The sequence below is a fragment of the Passer domesticus genome, chromosome 15 (genome assembly GCF_036417665.1).
Source record: "Passer domesticus isolate bPasDom1 chromosome 15, bPasDom1.hap1, whole genome shotgun sequence".
Classification (NCBI taxonomy): Eukaryota; Metazoa; Chordata; class Aves; order Passeriformes; family Passeridae; genus Passer; species Passer domesticus.
In genome coordinates, this window is record NC_087488.1 from 13228380 (window position 1) to 13247468 (window position 19089).

The 19089-nt window shown below is 41.0% G+C and overlaps 1 protein-coding gene across 4 annotated transcripts in view; it reads left to right on the plus strand.

Annotated features, from left to right (window-relative positions):
• The window catches only part of SDK1 (sidekick cell adhesion molecule 1), a 382991-nt gene that overhangs the window by 273492 nt on the left and 90410 nt on the right, over window positions 1–19089 (plus strand). For all 4 annotated transcript variants that reach the window (XM_064390819.1, XM_064390818.1, XM_064390817.1 and 1 more), the window contains exons 19-23: window positions 2632–2747; window positions 5756–5948; window positions 8868–8966; window positions 13443–13634; window positions 15508–15629. In XM_064390819.1, coding sequence (XP_064246889.1) covers window positions 2632–2747; window positions 5756–5948; window positions 8868–8966; window positions 13443–13634; window positions 15508–15629 — 722 coding nt within the window. The remainder of the gene's footprint in view (window positions 1–2631; window positions 2748–5755; window positions 5949–8867; window positions 8967–13442; window positions 13635–15507; window positions 15630–19089) is intronic.

A 19089-nucleotide genomic window follows, 5' to 3' on the forward strand; every position in this document is an offset into this window, starting at 1 on the left:
ACTGGCACTTTGAAGTAAATTTGAGATTATAATGCCAATATTTTACTGATTAAAAATATAAAAATGTATTACATTATGCCTTCTGCAGTATAATTAAGCTTATGCAAATCAGATGGACCATGTTCTTTCCATCTTTTAAATGCATTAATTGAGATGCAGATGTTGATTTTTCAATAAAGATAACCAAGGAGGAAATGTGATATAAATCATCTTTTCCAACATTCTGACGGTTTTATGTTTTTTGTTCATAATTTTTTCCACTTTTCATATTATAGCAGGTATTTTCTCTGCTATGATCATATATTCTTGTTTCAGAAATTTATCTCCTAATGAACAAAAAATATTTCCCTTTTTAAAAGAAATAACTAATGCGTTTGGTTATCCACCTTCCTAAAACTGTAGTAAACCTGTCCTCAAGTGTTTGCCTGAGCTTTTTTGAGAACTGTGAGGACCACAAATGAAAACTTGGAGCTTGGGGTGGTGCTCAGCTGATTTAGCTTTCCTGACAGGATGAGATTAATCTACCAGTGATATTCTGATAACAAACTAACATCAAGACCTGTAACACAGTTTTCTTCTGCAATAACAAATCTCTGGCAGTTATATCTGAACATGCAAATGTGCAGGAAAGTAAGAATTTTGACTTTTAAAAATTTTATGCATGTTAACCAGTAATTATACAAGGTATTGCACACAAAAGCAGATTCAAATATATCTTGTGGCTCTCATAATAAACAGTTTCATCAAGAACATGAATAAGAAAAAATGCATTTAGTGGGGGACTGTAGCCAAAGCAACTCATTATGACTGTAGAGTGACTTTAATATTTATGAGTGTATCTCAGGATGATTTGGTGAATCTCTTAACTAGAAAAACTTTATGATGTCTACAGGTCATTCAGATAATAGTATAACCTTCCAAAAGCACACAGGGAATTATGATACATGGCAGGAAGTAGGGCCCAGATTCTAATGAAAATTTAGAGTACTATCAGATAAACTCTGCTTCCAGAACTCAATAATTATGCATAGTTCATAAATTGTCACATCAAGTTTTAAATTAGGGCAAGAAGGTTGTGACTAATACGCAGCTACTGAGGTTTAAAAAAGCTACAGAGCAAGGTTGTGGAGCCATGGCAGAATCTTCAGGGAATTTTAGTGACAGAGGGCACGGGAGTGGATGTTCTTGTCAGTTCAAACCTGACATCCCTGAGGATTTCTCCATTTTTCTGTGTTGATATTTCTGGGCTGTGCACATCTCTGGTAAGTATGCACTATCCTGTCTTCCTGTAGTGTCAGCACTAGTTAAGAATAATGCCCCTTTATATCTCCTCCAAACAAACAATAACTTTTGCTGGGAAGAGGGACAGTTTTGCATTTTTGAACTTCTTTTCTTCATTTCTTTTCCACACAAAGATTTATTTTCCAAAGTAGTTTGGAACTTTAAAAGTTCCTGCCCTCTTTTTGAAAAGTGTGGAGGAAACCACCATTTCTCAGTGGAATCGTGGATTCTCCTTAGAAGCACAAATCATTGGCTTTGGTAGAAACTTTCCCTTGGAAGCAGAAGGAACAAAGCCTTCCAAGCTTCAAAACCACTTGTGGATAGTTCCTCTTTCATAGAATACAAATGCACATGGCTGTCAATAGTGATATTTTTGAAGCATTATTAAGCTTATTTTATGGGATTTAAAGTGTCTTAGTCCATTTTTTTGTACTCAGATATCAGTTTTCTTCTTAAAATTACTATAAGCTTGATAATTTTTGAAAAATAGGCCTGTCTATTAATATTCTTTCCTCTGAGAACTATAGAAATGACATCTTAAAGCAGAAAGTTGAAGAAATTGCTTGGAATGAGACATTTTATTAAATGGTGAAATATTTAAGTGCTGGTTTTGGTTGTTTGAAGGCAGCATGCCTTTATGTTCCATGCTTGCTTTTGTATTGAGAAAACATCTGTCTAATTAAATCCTTGGCATAAAATGTTTATGCAACTTTTAGTAGATTAGAGGGTGTATTGGCTCAGGATATATATAATCAATTCAATATACATGAATGCATATCATATCAAGATAAAATGAGAACAACTCCCAATTCCCAAGAAAAATCTTTACTACATGTGATATGACTGGTCCTAATTCTTTAAGCAGCAGTAAATAATAAACAGATGCTGTTGCCAGATTATAATTCACAATTAAAACCTTAATTGTGCAAACTCCATGTTTTCTTGTCTGATCTGGGAAATTGAGCAGCATTAAAGGACTCAAGAAATTTCTCTCAGAAACTCTTCATTCTCTGTGCAGTCATGGGTGACTGAAAGAGCTGTGCTCACCTATCCTTATGTGGCTCCTGCCTCAAGTCTTTCTGAGGAACTCCTCCGCAGGATAATAAGCTGCAGAAACCATTTCTTCTCCTTCCCTTGAAGGAATCTCCAATGCAGGATGAGAAATAAACCCAATTACCCAGCTTTCCAAATCGCTGCTGTTGCACAGGAAGTGCATCCCTCTCTCAAGGTTGTTATTACTCTGTGACTTGCAAGTGACACTCAGTGGGTTCTGTGTTCATTTTTCTCTTTTTCCCTTCATTCCTTCTCCACTCTGTTTTATTTTTGTTCCCTCTCTGCTCCTGGGAGCAGTGCCCACAGCTCCACCTCAGAACGTGCAGGTTGAAGCCGTGAATTCCACAACCATCCAGTTCCTCTGGAACCCTCCACCCCAGCAGTTCATCAACGGCATTAACCAAGGGTACAAGGTGAGTACACACTTCAAATAATGTCTGCATTAACAGATGCAATGTCTGCATTTACACATTTCTGATGTAAACCAGAATTTCAACCTTATGATCTCTGAATCTCCAAAGTGACTCTGTGCTTTCAGGAGTATCTTACACAGGTGAAATAAAAAGAGAAGTGAGCAGATGTTGCTCCTAACAGGGCTTGGAGCAGCCTGGGATAGTGGAAGGTGTCTCTGCCCATGGCAGAGGTTGGAACTGGATGATCTTCAAAGTTTCTTTCAACCCAAACCATTCTATGATACTAATATTTGCATTGTATGTAATTTCTGAAAAGGAAATGTGTCATAGCCTAGAAGTCCTTATACCTTTGTCATTTTCCTGGAGAGTTTCCAAAGCCAGAAAGAAATTCCATGTCAGTTTGGAAAGTCACCTCAGGAGACATGTCATTGTGGCACTGAAAACCAACCTCTGTTTATGCTAATGTGAAATCACCATTCATTTCACTGGGAATCAAAGCATCACACTAAATAATTGCCTTGACTTTCCCACTGTGATAATCTGAGAGATTTGAGAATGTAGAATCTATTAATCAACATCTGTTAGAGTGCACAGAGCAGAGAGTGCTTGAGAGAGCCTCTGACCAGTGGAGTGTTTGCTGAGGAACTGGGTGGGGTGGTTTGTTCTCAACAGAACCTCCATCAGTGATTCGGCAGTCAGGGCATAATAAATGAAAGGTTTTAAAACCTCTGTAGAGAGAACAATGAGAAATCTTGCAGGAATCTCAGAGCAGGAAAAAGGAGGACAGGTGTGGTTTATGAGCAGGGAGGAGCAAGGTTGATTTGACTCTAGGTGGAGTGATTTGAGGAGGATGTTGTAGTTCCAAAGACAAGTTGTGAACTAAGGGATTGTACATGGATTTGAGATGTTTCAGAAGACTTGATCCTTCTCTAGAAATGTCTCAGAATGACAGAGAAACTGAGACAGACAGAGATAATGCATGGGAATTTTGGTACTTCTGCCCAAACCAATGTATTTCTCATGAGGACCAGCAGTGATCTGAGAATCTCACTGCTGAAGTAAATAAATACATGGAGAGGTGTGTATCTGCTTCTGGCAGGGATAGAATCAGCTCTCAAGGCTCAGTGACTGACAGGGCTGCAGCACAATACCCTGAAACTCCAGCACAGGAACAGCACTTGGCTTCTCTTCTGACTCTGGAGAATAAAAGCACTTTTGGGGTTCAGTGGACTGCAGTGCACTGTAATTTTGTGGTGCAAGTCTAAGCACAGTTAACCCATATTTGCAAAAGTCTTATTTCAGATTTTTATTCTCTGTTATGTTCAGAGTTTCAGTCTAAAGATCCTTGATCTCATTGCATAGCTATCTCTAATTTTTGTTTCCATTTCTTCAGCAATGCTATAAAAGAAGTGAAATTGTCATTTGTATCTGTCAGTGGCCAATAAAAACTTCTGAAATTATCAAAATTTGATTTCTTTGATTGCAGTAGATTGCCATAGCGTTACCAGCCTGTTTCTCCCAGGGTTTGGGAATTGCAGTTCAAAGACTGTGTGAGATCATTTCTGTCACTTGTTTCTACAGAGTAGCTTTGTGTATGATTTATAAATTTCTAGTAGTCAAAGCCAGGCCTTTGCCTTTCTTAAGGACTAAACCCATTTTTCCCTTTAACTGGCAAAATTGTTCACCTGTATTTTCTGCACACGTTTCCTCATGAACATGCACTCAAGAGTTCAGTCTTCCAAAGTTATAAATGCCAATTGTAATGCACAGAGGTGATTTAGAAAAGAAAATAAAACTTACTATCCTCTTCAGCCATTACACATTTTTATCTTTTCTTTGAAATTTATTTGCATTTCAATAAGTTGTAAAGTGCACTTTCTCAAATATGAAATATTCCTAACAAAATTATTCCTAATAGTCCCCTAACTGTACTTTCTGGTTATCAGAGACTCTAGACATTGGCTAAATGTGTCAAATATGGCTTATTAATTTCAGGTATCTATTCATGTTTATGAGCCTGAAATCAATACAAGTAGCACGATTTACACAGATACTGAGTCAGGCCTGGAATTTTAACATTCTCCTGTAAGCCACATGATAAGGATTTTTGGACAAAATAAAAATTTCATAAACACTTTCAAGTTTTAGACCCCTAAGCCTTTAAGGCGATTTCAAAAATTGTTTCAGAATTTCAAAGTCGTTTGCCAAAAATGAATTTTTTAAGTCCTCATTTAGGTACCTACACATGAGGTATTGCACTCTCAGAGATATTGATCGCCCAGAACATCCACTGAGATGAATGAAACCTGCAAGACTGAGCTCCTCTGACAAGCACCCTATTTTAAATGCATGAAAATGTCTTCAGGAGTCTAACTTTTGGGACTCAGGTGTTGAAAATTGTAGTAATCATCTTTACAACCGTTTTTCTATTCTTTCTGTAGTTCCAGAACCGCTTGAATCATTCACAGTGTGGATGTCCCCAGTCCACTGAGCTTGTAATGCTCCCAGCCTGGGAGGCAGGGCTGCTCACTGGGGAGCTGGGGGAGCTCTGGGAGGGAGAGGAGGGGTGTGTGTCCCCATCTCTCTCCCTCTGATCCCAAGAACCTCCCCAAACTGTGGGATCTTTAAAGAAAATAAGATAAAGCATTTATGACAGAGTAGCACTGGAAGTACTTTTCTTCCTTCAGCCTTTCAGCAGCAGAGACTGGCCAGGCTGATGAGACAAAAGGCTCGTGTCATCTGAATAATGATTTGCCATAATTTTGGCATTGCTCAGCAGCAGCCATGGAGAATTGCAATGCTGGTGTATCCCATCAGCAGTGAGTGTTACAGACATCCCTCCAGTGTCACAGTGCTGCATCCATCTGTTCAGCATCAGAGCTGACAGTGGTTTAACAGCGTTGCTTGGTTCTTTGCAATCAGATTAAGATGGTTTGGCAGCCAAACCAACTTTGATTCCAAATAGACACAACTTCTAATGAGAGCTCATCCCTGTTTAAATTTCCCAGCTCCTGGCGTGGCCGGTGGATGCTCCAGAGAGTGTGACCGTGGTCACCATCGCTCCGGATTTCCATGGTGTTCACAGCGGCTGCATCACCAACCTGAAGAAATTCACCAGCTACTACACCTCAGTGCTGTGCTTCACCACCCCAGGGGATGGCCCTCGGAGCCCTCCCCAGCTCCTGCGCACTCTGGAAGACAGTGAGTATCCAAAATTTTAAAATTTGACCTTGGGTTCACAGCAATCTCTTCTCATGTGATCTTCTGTCAGATGAAGACCTCAGCCAGTTTTCCATGGGTGTTCTTTCAGCCTGTGGCAAATATTTGATTTTTTTGTTTCATTATGAACTAAACCTGGATGATTTTTTTATATTGATGATTAGCTAAGAGCTTCATAGTCTGGTTCAGCCAACACATAATGCATTATGTCTGCAAATCCTTGTGCTCTTAAATTCATGTTCAGGCACCCAAATAAATATGAATTGATCTTCTTAGGAACTGAGCACTGGAACTTCCTGTGGAGGTCAATGATTAATTTGGAATTGTTGCCTGCTGTTACTCAATAAATTGAAAATGTCTGTATCTATATTACATTGCAAGTCTTTGTGTGAAAGAAAGAACCAGCAAGGCAGTTTCTTGAATCCTGAAAAACTGGAGGCAGGATTAAATAAAATGAACTGAATGATTTAGCATGTAAATTATTTCCTGCATCAGAAAAAGGTTTGGTCTCTGTGGCCCTTGAAGCTGTTTTCTCAAGACATATTTGGGCCTAACAAGTGCAGTGTGTGTCTGATGCAGATAAATTGACTGTGTCCAGTGATCTTGGCTCTGGCCAGTGCTTCAGGAGCACCATAAACACTGCTGCACATTTGCAGGTTTAAACCAGAATAAAAAGTGTCTCATTCATCCATTAAGATATTGTTTTTAGAAATACTGCTCTGCCTTAATAGGGATCTTTTGGGTTAGTCAGTGTTCCCGTAAAGAAGAATCCAATTGTCGTTAACATTCACAGGAGCGAGGCTAAAGTGCTAATCCAATTTTTCATGAGATACTTTTGAAGGAACCTGGAGAAAATTACTCTTCCATGGATTTTTCTTAGTGTGGTTACTCTCCTCTATGTACTAGAACAGGTTGCCAGAGGTAGAAATTTAGGGATCAGGAATCTGTATGAGCCAGTAATCTGAACTCCAACTTGTGTGTCAGGGATTAAAGCAGAAGGTGTGGTGCAAGGAGAAATATGTATTAGGTTCCTCTGTGCATTATCAGCTTTCTTCCCCTTTTCCTAAGGAAAAAAGCTTTAGCTTTAGCTTTTGATGGTTTGTAAATGTGTTTGAATTCATCTGCCTTCTCCCTCTCAGCACAGTAGAGCCCCGTGGCTGATCTCAGTGAGTGCAGAAGGGTAAGAAACCAAAGATACAAAACTCCTTGGATTTCATAAAAAGTTGTCAGCTGGGAAGAGGAAAGACACTGTTAATATTTCTGCTGAAGAAAAGGCTGCAGAAATGGACCTTAAATGCTTTCCACAAAGTGGGAGCAAGGGCAGAGTCATTGCCCTGTCTCCTTGAGGCTGTCTCTGGCAAATGTTGGGATCCCATGCTGGTTTAAACACAAGATAATTCCACGGGAAACATGAACCAAGAGAGAGCCTTTGCATTTTCTAGATAATCTGAGACATCTCTTGGTGTGTCCAGCGACATGCTGCAAGGAGCCTCAGTAGGAGAGATGAGGAGGGTTGATTTATTTATTTATAAATCCTGCAGAATTGCTTCTCTGGGTTTTCACAGTGATGGAGAAGTTCCATGCAGGATGGTGTAATGCATCTCGGCAGAGAACTCCTTGAAGCTGAGTTGCTTCAGGATTTATGTGGTGGGGAAAAAAGATTTGAAAGGCCTGTCATTCATGTTCACAGGTGATCATTTTCTGTCTGGAGAGCAAAGTTGGGCAATGTGTTTAAAAACAGGGATCAGATAAAGCCTGAGATCCAGTCACAAGCATCGTGTCCTGGCCTGGAGTCACCTGCACCTGTATTTCCTGATGACTTTAAAAATTGGACTGATTGGAGCAAAGCTTTGTGAGTGGGTGGTTTCAGTATCTGCCAGCTCCACAGTCCCAAACTGTGATAATTCCGTGCTCTTGTTGGGCATACCTGGGATCACTATGGGCTCAGCAGTTCTTCTGTGTGCTTTGACTACTGGGTACTGCAGAGTGGGTTTGGGAATTTTCCTCCCTGGGACTGCAGAATTGCAAATGGGGTTGTAGCTGACCTACTGGCAGGATTTGGGTTTGTTTTTTTTGGTTTTTTTTTTGTCATAGCTGGAGGGGAGTAAGAGGCTGGACTAAATTGAAGAGGAAACAAAACATGAAATTGCAGACAAGAAATTGCCAACTGATGTCAGTGGAGCTGGAGGATACTCGGGCAGGCATCCAATGACAGAAGCACAGTGAATATAAAGTGAACAAAACCTCCTTTTTCCAGCACATCGATTGAGGACAGAACAGCATTTGGATCAAAAATCAGTCAGGTTGTCTCCCTTGAAGATCAAAATTGAGGGAGGATGGCATATTCTTGACAGTCATTCCATTTTATGCTCTTTCATTGCACACTGGGGAGCTGAAATTTTTAAGAGCTCTTGAGCTACATCATAAAAACCCTTTAAAAAGTTTCACACACTTGTATTCATTTTACAGAAGACAGTTGCCATTATGTTGGACATTTTTAGAGTTGTTTTGAGGGAATTTATCCAAGCAGTGGCTCGTGAGTCTGTCCTTGCTGTGACCTTGCATAGAGAAAAGGTTTTTTCCAGATGAGGGGATTGCTGGTGGTGCTGCTGCACAACACAGGGCAGGTGAACACCTGACAGGTATCCTTGAAGGAAAACAGTAAAGCTGTTAGATCTCCACACACCTGGGATGATGACTGGGTGAAATAATTGACATGATGATAGCCAGAGGGTTTCTTCCCACCTTTTTTTCCAGAGAGCGTTTTCCTCTCACTGAGGTTTCCAGCCTCCCTTAGCCCTGGCTCAGGGACATATTTCTCCAACCCTAGCCCTGCCACGTGAATTTGATCCCAGCTAAGTGGGTTCACCTATTAACAGTTTTTCTTTTCTGATTTTCCAGAGCCAGGAGCTGTGGGACACCTGAGTTTCACTGAGATTCTGGACACCTCACTCAAGGTCAGCTGGCAAGAACCTGTAGAGAAGAATGGCATCATCACAGGTATCAGCTGCTATCTCTGCTTTTATTCTTTTTTTTTTTTTTTTAGTCGGTGTGTGTGGGGTGGACTGTGTTGTTGCAGTGAAAAACTGTGTAGTGGAGCATTTAGGGAGAATTTGGGCTCTTGCTGATTTCCTGGCCCCTCCTCTGGGTAATTGAGATGTCACCAGGGAGTGTTACACAAAGTACAGCTCCAATTACTGGCAGCTCATGATTGTGCTTACTGGAAAAGCAGTTTGTGTTAGAAATCAGCTCCCCACAGGGTGTCTGGTCTTGTTAAATCCTCCGTGACCTCCACCTGCTTTACTGAATTTTTGGAAATTTGTGAGACCGTGCTTGGCCTTTGCCCCAAGGGAGGGGGGTCCCTACACAGAGCTCGCAGCTGCAAAGTCTGGATTGGCTTCGCTGAGGTTTGCAATCAAGACCAAGCCTGAAATCAGCAGAATCCTTCCTCTGTGATCAAGTGGTCTGGCTGTGGACTGCGTGACAGAATTTGCATGTCATTACTTAATCTGTTATAAACTAGCACAAGGGTTCAGAACTCTCTTGTTTCCCTTTGATGAGTCTGCCATTTGACAAGCTATTTATCTATTTACTGTATGCCAGTGTAGATAGAACAGCAGCAACTTCATTGTTTTTCATAAAGGAAGGTATAAATACTTGAGAAAACCTCTAGTTCTTATCAACAGAGGCAATATTGTTTTCAGATGGGAAACTATTGCAGCTGCACAGGATGGATGTTCCATTTAACAAGGGCTTTCAAGATTTTGAAGCAACAAAAAAACTCCCAGATTTTAAATTACTGGAGGTAGTTGGGAAGGGAGAAAATAATGTCATGTGGATCAAAATATTTTGGTTTTAGAGTGTTAAAATGTTTAAATTTTTGTTTTAATTGTGTTACCATTTTGAAAAAATGCATTTTAGGAGTTAAAAACATCAGACTTTCTGACCCTTGACCACTGAAATGTTATCTCAGTCTAATTTCCTGAAGCATTTTAACTTTGACAGGTGTAATTATTTTTACAGGGTTTCCCTTGTCAGTGTTTTTCTCTTTGTATCTGTGATGTGCACCATTTGTAGCTGTGTACTCTGAGCTGTTTGTGGAGTCCTCATGCAGATCATCTCCTGCCTCTCCACCATGGAAACCTGCCTGAAATATGCACTGATTTAAGTGGTTTGAGAATAGAACCTAATGACTCCTGAAAGCAGAGCAGTATTGATTCAGTGAGGATGGCCAAAGCCTTTCAAGCCCAAGTGCTTAAATTTAGGTTCCTCCACCCAGGATGATGTAATACTGATCCTTGTTAAGCAGCAGGTAGCAGTTCTGTGCTTGGTGTTGCAGAATTACTTTGCTAAAAACAAGCTGCCCCCTCCTAGAATGGGTTGAAACCAGATGGAGCCAAATGATGGACTGGGTTGTATTTGGAGTAAATTGTTTCAGGAGGAATCAACTGAATCCATTCTCTTATTCATGACAAAACACCAGTGTGAAAATGCCCAGCAGAGTCTATAAGGAAAAAGAAACCTCCTTAATGATGCAAATTAAATTTGGGATAGAAGAACAGCAAAATTGTTCATGCCCTGAGCACCTCTAAGGTTTAGAGAGGGCTGCTTGGTGACCTGAGTGCTCAGGGAGGTAATTATTCATCATTTCTGCCCATTGATGTCTTTACTGGACCTTCTTGTTCCCTGCACGGGCGCTGGGAGGAGGGAAGCACGGAGGGGGTGCCCAGCAGCCAACCTGCTCTGGGAAATTGCCCATTACTCTTGCTGTAAATCTCAGTATCTTCCTCGTTCCCTCAGCAAACACTGATTTATGAGGATCTGGATGTGGACGGACAGTTTGTGATTGGGTGTAGTGCTCTCGTGTAGAGAATTTACTCCACATCAACAGAAAATTATTTCTGAAACTCCTCTGGTCGTTAGCTCCTGTTAGGCAGTGTTCTGTGGAGTGCCGGAGTGTGGGGGAAGGATTTGTGGCACCTTCCCTTGTCCTTGCTCACACCGGAGCCAGGGGAAACCCTCTGGAAAATCCAGCTGTGCTCCCCAGGCACGTTTCTGGCAGGGATCACATCTGTAACACAGGGAGTGGGTTCTCACCAGCCACATGGCCCAGAGTTCTGCCCATCTGCCACTCAGTGTGGCTGAAGTGCTACTTGGGGTTGCAGTGCTTGTTGTTCCTTTCCTTCATCACTTTTTTTTTCCATCTGTTTTTGTTATGCCTGATTGCATTTGGCTTTGTGTCTGCTCGCTGCGTATGTACAGATTTTCTGTTCTCATCTTTTATATGACTGGAATTTAACTATGCATTGGGGACTGAAATCCCTGACAGTAAATACTGCCTCTTTGCCTTTTCTTCAATTTACACAGAAACTTGGGATATTTTTCTCGGTGAACATTTTTCTTTTTTTTTTTCCCAGAAAATAAATACATAGGGACTATGTGCTTAATGGGCAGGAAAGCTGGGTCTCTTCTGTGGTCACAAGGGAGAAGAGATAAAATGTCCAAAGAATAATCACCAACATTTGATGTATAACCTAAGCTTATCCAGATGGGAGAGGAGATATCTCAATCACTGAAGATTGCCTGGTGTATGCTGAGTGACACTTTCCATTGTCCTTAAGCAACAAATGGATAGAGGGAGCATTAAAAGTCCCTTGCTTATCTTCCTCTGGTTATTTATTGTCTGGAACAGGCTGCACCCACAGCTATTGAAAGAAAAGGGTGCTTGTGATGGTTCTTCTGTCTGCAAATCCTTCGTGCCTCTTGACTGAACATCAAACACAGGGACAGCCAGCCCCCACCTTTCTGCTCATCCTCTGTTAATTCAGGCAACAGAGCCCTTAAACTTCATCAAAACCTTCCTACAGATTACAATCCTGTCTGTGCTACATCAGCTCTGGTCTGGCAAATTATTCTTAAGCCTATTCAGAGAGCATCAAAACACCACAGTGTTTCCAAGACATCAGTAAATTACTGAGTTAATTAATTCCCACTCAGATAATTGTTTAAAGCCAGTTCCAGATGAGCATTCTGGAGTTTTTCCCCTTCCTCTCTGCAGTGCAAAGTCAGAGGAGCATTTGTAGTGTAGCTGGAATTGTTGAAGCATCACCTCCCTTTATCACTGCCCCCTCACCTGAAACATAATTAGTGACTGTGTGAGCACACTGAGCCCATTTTCATGCAAAATTAGGTCAAGATGAATCCCTGTCAGTGATGGCAGCTCAAAAGAGGACTGAGAACGTCTCACACCTCTCAGACTCTTGCAGAAATACTTGTCTCACCGTGCTTTTGGCTCATGAGATGATGCTTTCTTGCTGGTTAATACCATGAGGGATTTTACTACATCAATTCATATATGTTAATCAGCTTATCATGTCTTTTTATTTTTAAAAATTTTTTTTTAAAACCCTTCAAGCCCTCCAACTGGTCTGAATTCCTCATCTTAGATGATGGGAACAGGAACCCAGTAGGGAGTTTCTCTAGCCAGTTTGCCTTGTGCATGGTTCACTCAGTGGGATTCCTTTCTGTTAGTCCTTTTCACTCACTTCAATTTCACAGGCATTCAAGAGCTATGTGTATTTTTTTTCACCCTCTGAGTCAAATCACAAAGAAAGCAGCAATCAAGCAAACTTTTCAGACATGCTCTCCAAGGACTGGCACAGCGAGGTTCACATGGGTTCAAATGAGAATAAAGTGGGACTGGGCAGGAGGAGGACAAGCAGATTTGGAGGTAAAATTGAGCAAATCAGACACTGGAAAGTTTCAAAAGTTCTTGGAAGGCAAGTGGTTATCAAAGAGATAAAAAGGAAAGTCTGGTTATGATAGAAGAATAATATGGAGGTCAGGGCAGGAGCAGCTTTGGACAATGCACTGGCTCCAAGATGGTTTTGAAAGAAAGGATAATGATTCACCCTGCTGAAGGATTTCTGCAAGGAACAAGCGGTGGGGAGTAGAGGTTTTTCAGTTCCTAGAAGATTCCCACAATGTTCCTGCCTGCTTGTTATTGTCAGATTTCTAAGTATTTCTAGACAGGCAGCACTGAAGGTTACTTCAGCATGCAAAGGGAGAAAGCCCTACTAAGCACATAGAGATTTTTAATTAATTCCAGTAGATGTTATGTTTTCCAGTGTTTCTTCCCATTTGCTTTGTAGAGTTCACAGACTGAAAGTCCATCTTTCTGTCAGGTTAGTTCCAGGTCTCCAGGCCATTTCATACCAAGCATAAAAAAAAGACAACTGAGAGTCCTCCTGACAGGGAGATAATGCTCTATGGGGTACCTGCATCAATTGTTTATTGGAAATAACAATATTTTAAAAATACTTGGGTACTTTAGGCAGTGTTTACTTCAAGGAGGGTTTTTTCCTGTTTATAAAAGATGATCACAAGGAATGGCATAAGGAACAAGGATCCACCACTGCCCACAAGCCCAGGCAGGAATCCTCTGGCTTCTTGAGCTGTGGCTGATGTGTTTTGCAGGGTACCAGATCTCCTGGGAGGTGTATGGCAGGAACGAGTCCCGCCTGGCCCGCAGCCTGTCCAACAGCACCCTGGAGTACAAGATCACGGGGCTGTCCTCCCTCACCACCTACACCATCGAGGTGGCCGCCGTGACCGCCCAGGGCAGCGGCTGGGTCACCTCCTCCACCATCTCCTCTGGAGTGCCCCCAGGTTGGTCAACCTGCAGGAGACAAAACAAAACCAAACCTGCTGGTTCTTGGTGTTTCTGTGTTCCAAAGGTCACGGGTTGCTTCAGTTCAGCGGTAATAAAAAATTGTTTTATTTGTAAAGCATTGGAGTTCTTTGCCGCGTAATTTGGATTTAATTTTTGGAGCAGACTGAAATGTTAACGTGAAGATATTTGCAGTTTGAAATTTCCAGGAAGTTGAGGATGATTAATACAAGTACAAAAAATAAAATGTGTGGGTATGACAATGGAATGGACAAAGTAATAAAGTGGATACAATACAGAATCTCTTGACATTTACAAAGTGACATCAGAATGAAGCTTGAATCAATTCAAAGTGTTGCTTTGGGGCAAAAAACAGAGTTTGGGTGATATTAAAAGGGAAAGGATTTTCCATGTGGAAGTAATATAGCTTATGTCAACTATGAATGTTTCACTTGTATAGTGAAACTAAAATCTTATTTACAAGAATTTGAAGTTTTGGCCTGAAAACATATTTGGGAGGAGGCAGTTCTGTCCCACATTGTCTGAGTTACCATTTGGGCACCTGTACATTTACCCTTTTTGTATTTTCTTTTTAAAATTCTACACTGTGCCCCATCCACTGTAAAAAGCAAACTAAACAGCCAATTCATACCTCAAATAACCACTTTCAGTTTATATAGAGGTTACAGAAGTAGAATTTTCAAGTGGAGCAGTTATTACTCATCACTGAAGGAATCAAATTTTTTCCCTTCCCCAGTATTATTTAACTTTTCTGTCTGTCCTAAAGTATGTTTGCCCTTCTCTTCCTTAATCATGGGTAATTATGACAAGCTGCAGACTGGATCAATGCCATGATATCTGATGGCAGGGTGCCTGCCAGATAACAGCATTATCCCACTTGGGCAGGGTTAGTTGATCGATCGTGGTTCCCACAAATGTGAAGTAAGAACCAAGAAATGCTGGGTATTTGTGCATATCTGAAATATATGCCAAAACCCTGCCCATTTTTGGCCTTTTGCAGTTGCACAGAGTGCAGCATTATCATAAAATTACAGAATGGTTTGGGTTGGAAGGGACCCGAAAAATAATTTAGCTCCAAACCCCTGCCATGGGCAGGGACACCTTCCACTATATAATTACTGATTATAATAGTCATTTCCATTTGTTATAAATGCAGGTAGTGGTTGAGAATTTATTATAAACACTCTATATTTAATCTCTTTCCTGAACTTGCTTTTGTTGTTAATTCAGATGATATTAAAAATGTAAATGCCACTGTAATCTTGACTGATGGGAGGCAAAGATCTGATTGGGGCTTCAGATTTTTCCTCGTAGGAGGTCACCTTCTTTATTTGCTACAGGAATTGAAAAAAAAAATCATCTACTTTAATCAGGCTTTAGAAATGCCCTGGAAAACTTAGATATTATAGGTCAATATTAAATACATTACCCAAAAATTGGAGTTTTTTCCAGTTGTAGTTGTATGTCCTCTAAGAAGTAAATAAATATTATTGTAATTTAATTCTGGGGAAACAGAAGTTCAGTGGAATTAGGTGACTTGATAGACCTGGCCTGGGAAGTGCCTTTCCCCCAGGACCACCAGGGTTTATTCATTGGGAAGCTTCTCTAAAACAGTACCTGTAATTCTGTAGATGTGCTCTTTCTTTTCTCATTTGATCTGTAACAATGTGGTGCATGCTCAGAGAGCAGAAATAGTAATGCTGTGGCTAAAACTCTACCAAAAAGAAAAGAAAAATAACCACAACTGGGGCAAATAGAGCCCTTTTCCCTTGGAAACTGAATGGCAGCTTGTGTTATTGGCTTCTAGACAAAGAGTGTTTCCACCTCTCATTTACTTTTCTGTTTCTCCAGAACTTCCAGGTGCTCCAACCAACCTGGTGATTTCCAACATCAGCCCTCGCTCTGCCACGCTTCAATTCCGCCCAGGATACGATGGCAAAACCTCCATCTCCAAGTGGATTGTGGAAGGCCAGGTGTGTCCCTGACAAAATTATCTTAATGAAGATTCTGGGGGGTTAAAATGAGCCTAACTAATGAATTCCTTTTGGGGTTTCAGTTTTTAGTTAACTTTGGAGCAGAGCTCTGCTATAAATGCTGGTGTTGCTGTCCAGGGGGTTCTGGGAAGGTTGGGATGCAGGGAAGTTTGAGAGTTTCCGTTCAGAAATGTCTGTGTCAGCCAGGGAGAAAAGGGTCAGATGAATGCTGGGACTTCTGTTCAGAAGAACAACAGAAAAAAGTGATATATAATATATATGTGTGTATATATATGTATGTGAGAATGCTTATCCTTCAAATTATTCGCATGGGGTTTTGTTTGTGTTCAGAAGAGCACCAGATACACATAAACAGCACACACAGCAGAGCTTTAGTCCATCCTTCTATTTTGAAAAGGATTTGAAACTTGTGTTTAGGTTCTGTCAGGTGTCTTTTCAAAAGTTTGGAATTATTATCTCATAGATTCAGAAGTAGAGGAAGAATTGCACCAAACATAAATATACCATTATTCACGAGATTGAGTGTATTTTTCTGTCTTGTAATGGAATATATCAAGGTTTTCTATCCAGGCCTCTAGATATGAATAGGATGAATTCTCTTCTCCATCAGCTTTAAACAATATCCCTCTTTTTGCCGTCATTATGCCTTGGAGGAGTTATGTATTCCTCATTTGTTCTCCTGACAGATGAGCTTTGCTTCTTCCTTTCCTCCCACAGGTCTTTATAAATACTATAATCTGTTTTTAAGACCAAATGTTGGACTTCTTAAATCACCATCACCACTTAGACATGTTGATACAATCACTTCACTTGGTAATGAGATTGTTGTGAACAAGTTGGTACATTTTGTGCCATTTATATACACATTATGGCATATTACAGAATTAAACACTAAAATCCAATAATATGGTGGCTTAGCACATTCGGAGGAGCATTTTCCTGCTGGAACACTGCATTGATATTGGTAGGAATTTGTTAATTCAGTGAGTTACAGAATGCTGCTGAAGTGAAGCAAATTTGAATGCTTTAAAACTGCAGTGATAATTACCATGAAGTTCATCTTCATCCTTGAAGAGCCCTGGGTACAAACAGTTGTTTGAACAGTCCTTGGTGTGCAGGGAGGGTCTTTCTTGTTTACAAGCCCTCACCAACATCTCATGCATCACTAGAAAAGTCCAGGGGTTTTTGGTTCTGGCGGATCCAGGAATTATTTACTCCTTTTGGGGAAGGAGCACAGCCAAGTCCTTGAGGAATCTGAGCAGTCCGTTTAACCACAGCAACCCTACAAACTTCTGCTGCATCACACCTCACTGCTCAGCTTCAGCACAACAAGAAATGTTGCTCCTAGTGGATTTCAGGAAGAAATAAAAACTCTTGCTCACCTGATTAATGAAAATCAGTTCAGGTATGCAGTGAAATTGGTGAGTCCTCAAGGATATAGCAAATCCTGTTTCCAGGATGACAGCTGCATATAATCCTTTGTTCACAGCCCCTTTCTGCCAGCACTCCTCTCAAACTCTTTCTCTCTGAAAGTGCAATTTCACAGCACTTTTAGCCAATCTAAAGCAGAGCCCTGATTGTCCTGCTCCTGTTTCCTCTCCCCATCCCACTTACCAAGACTTTTCCTCCTCTTGCCTTCTATGGGCGCTGACAGAGGATCAGACCTGGAGCTGCTGCAAGCTTTGATCCAGCCAAGAACAAATGATTTTCAGACAGGTCAACTCTGCACAGGCTGTGTGTGATCAGAACATCATTGTGAGGGGAGGGGGTGTGAACATGGCACTGGGAGCAGAGATAAGGGCAGGAATGCCTCTGTCTCCACTTGGATCTAAACTGCCTTGGACCTGCCCACCTTTCAAAGAGCTTTTGCAAAATGTTTTTTTTGCTGCCAGTGCCACCAGTGTCCATTTCTGCCTTTGATGTGGTCTGTTCTCAGCTGGGATTTGTCCATGCTGGGGTGCAGGCTGGTGTTGCAATATCTGTATTTTAGCACAGACAACCATAGTTGCTCCTTAGGGCTGTGTTGGCTTGAAGGGCTGTGGTTGTACAATATTGGAATGGAGGGAGGGGTTTTGTCCTTCTGGGTCTTTCATTCACTGACCCATGTACAGCTTTTAATAGCAGTGTTAAGTGTTTCATGCCTTGGCATTAAATTAAAAGCCACTTAAGGGTGGTTTTGCACACTCTGATTTTAAAGCTGATGGTATTGCCAAGGGACAGGATGACATTCAGCTATAAAACACTGATCTGTGATTTGGGCTCTTCATCTGTGTCCCTCCCACCCTGTAAGCTGGGCAACACCTTGTTTTGGACATCCCTGATAATTCTGACTCTTCTCTTCCATCTCCATTGGGGATTTACCTTTCACTCTCAATGTCTGTCCTTACAGACAAAATTCAGCTGTTTTGTATTCACAATCACAACCAACCTGCCACCAACGTGTTTTTCTTCTTTGTTCCTTTATTTGGCAGAAAGCTTCCTTGGTGAGGGCAGGTCTAGAAAATGTTCCAAGTGCTCCAGTTTGGCTGAAAGCCATTTTTGAAGTCTGATACTTCATGAACAATTTGGATGAGAAACACAGCTGGGAATTCCAGCTGACGTGAAATTTTTGTGCATCTGGCCTTGGTTTCTGCTTTTTGTTCCTGGGTGTAAATTCATGGGAGCCACTGTGGAACTAATTCTCAATTATGTCAATGAGCATGAGAGAAGATCAAGTCTTTAAGAGTTTAGTGTTGGTAGATACTGAAATATCAAGCGTTAAAAATCCCATTTCTGTGTTTTTAGTGAAGGTACATTCTGTACTTTTGAAGGGATTTTTTTAAAAATCACTAGATTGTTTCTTTTCCATCATTTTATCTAGACTCAGGCCTGGAGGAAACTGGATTTCCAAACAGAGAAATACAAAAATGTACCAATGCTGTTTAAAAAATACTTCTAACGTTTTTAAATATATTACATAGAGTATAAATTAAAGGGATGAGGTTCAAATGCTGTATAAAAGTTCCACTGGCACTTGTTCAGAGGGACCAGCAGTCCCCCTGCCTTGTGGCATTGACACTCACAGGTAACTTGTTCCTCCACAAAGAATTTCAGTAAATCCTTCCAGCCATCCTGTCCTCTCAGATGCGGTTAGAGCATATATTGTGGACTCTTTTTTTGGACAATTTTCAGCCAAGCATGACTACAAATCCCTGCTGGTGTTCATGTAGGTTCATGTTTGCACTCGAGCAGTTGCAATCCAGTCTCTTGGTTTTTTTGTGTTGGATTTTTCCTGGGTTTTTTTTTTTCAGGAAAAATGTGTCTAAATTGATCATGGAATGGTTTGGGTTGGAAGGGACCTTGAGGATCACCCATTTTCAACCCACCCTTGGTGGGTGCTCAGTCCACACCATCAAGCTGATTACAGAATCTGGGTAACTTCTGCCCAGTCAGGTGTGCT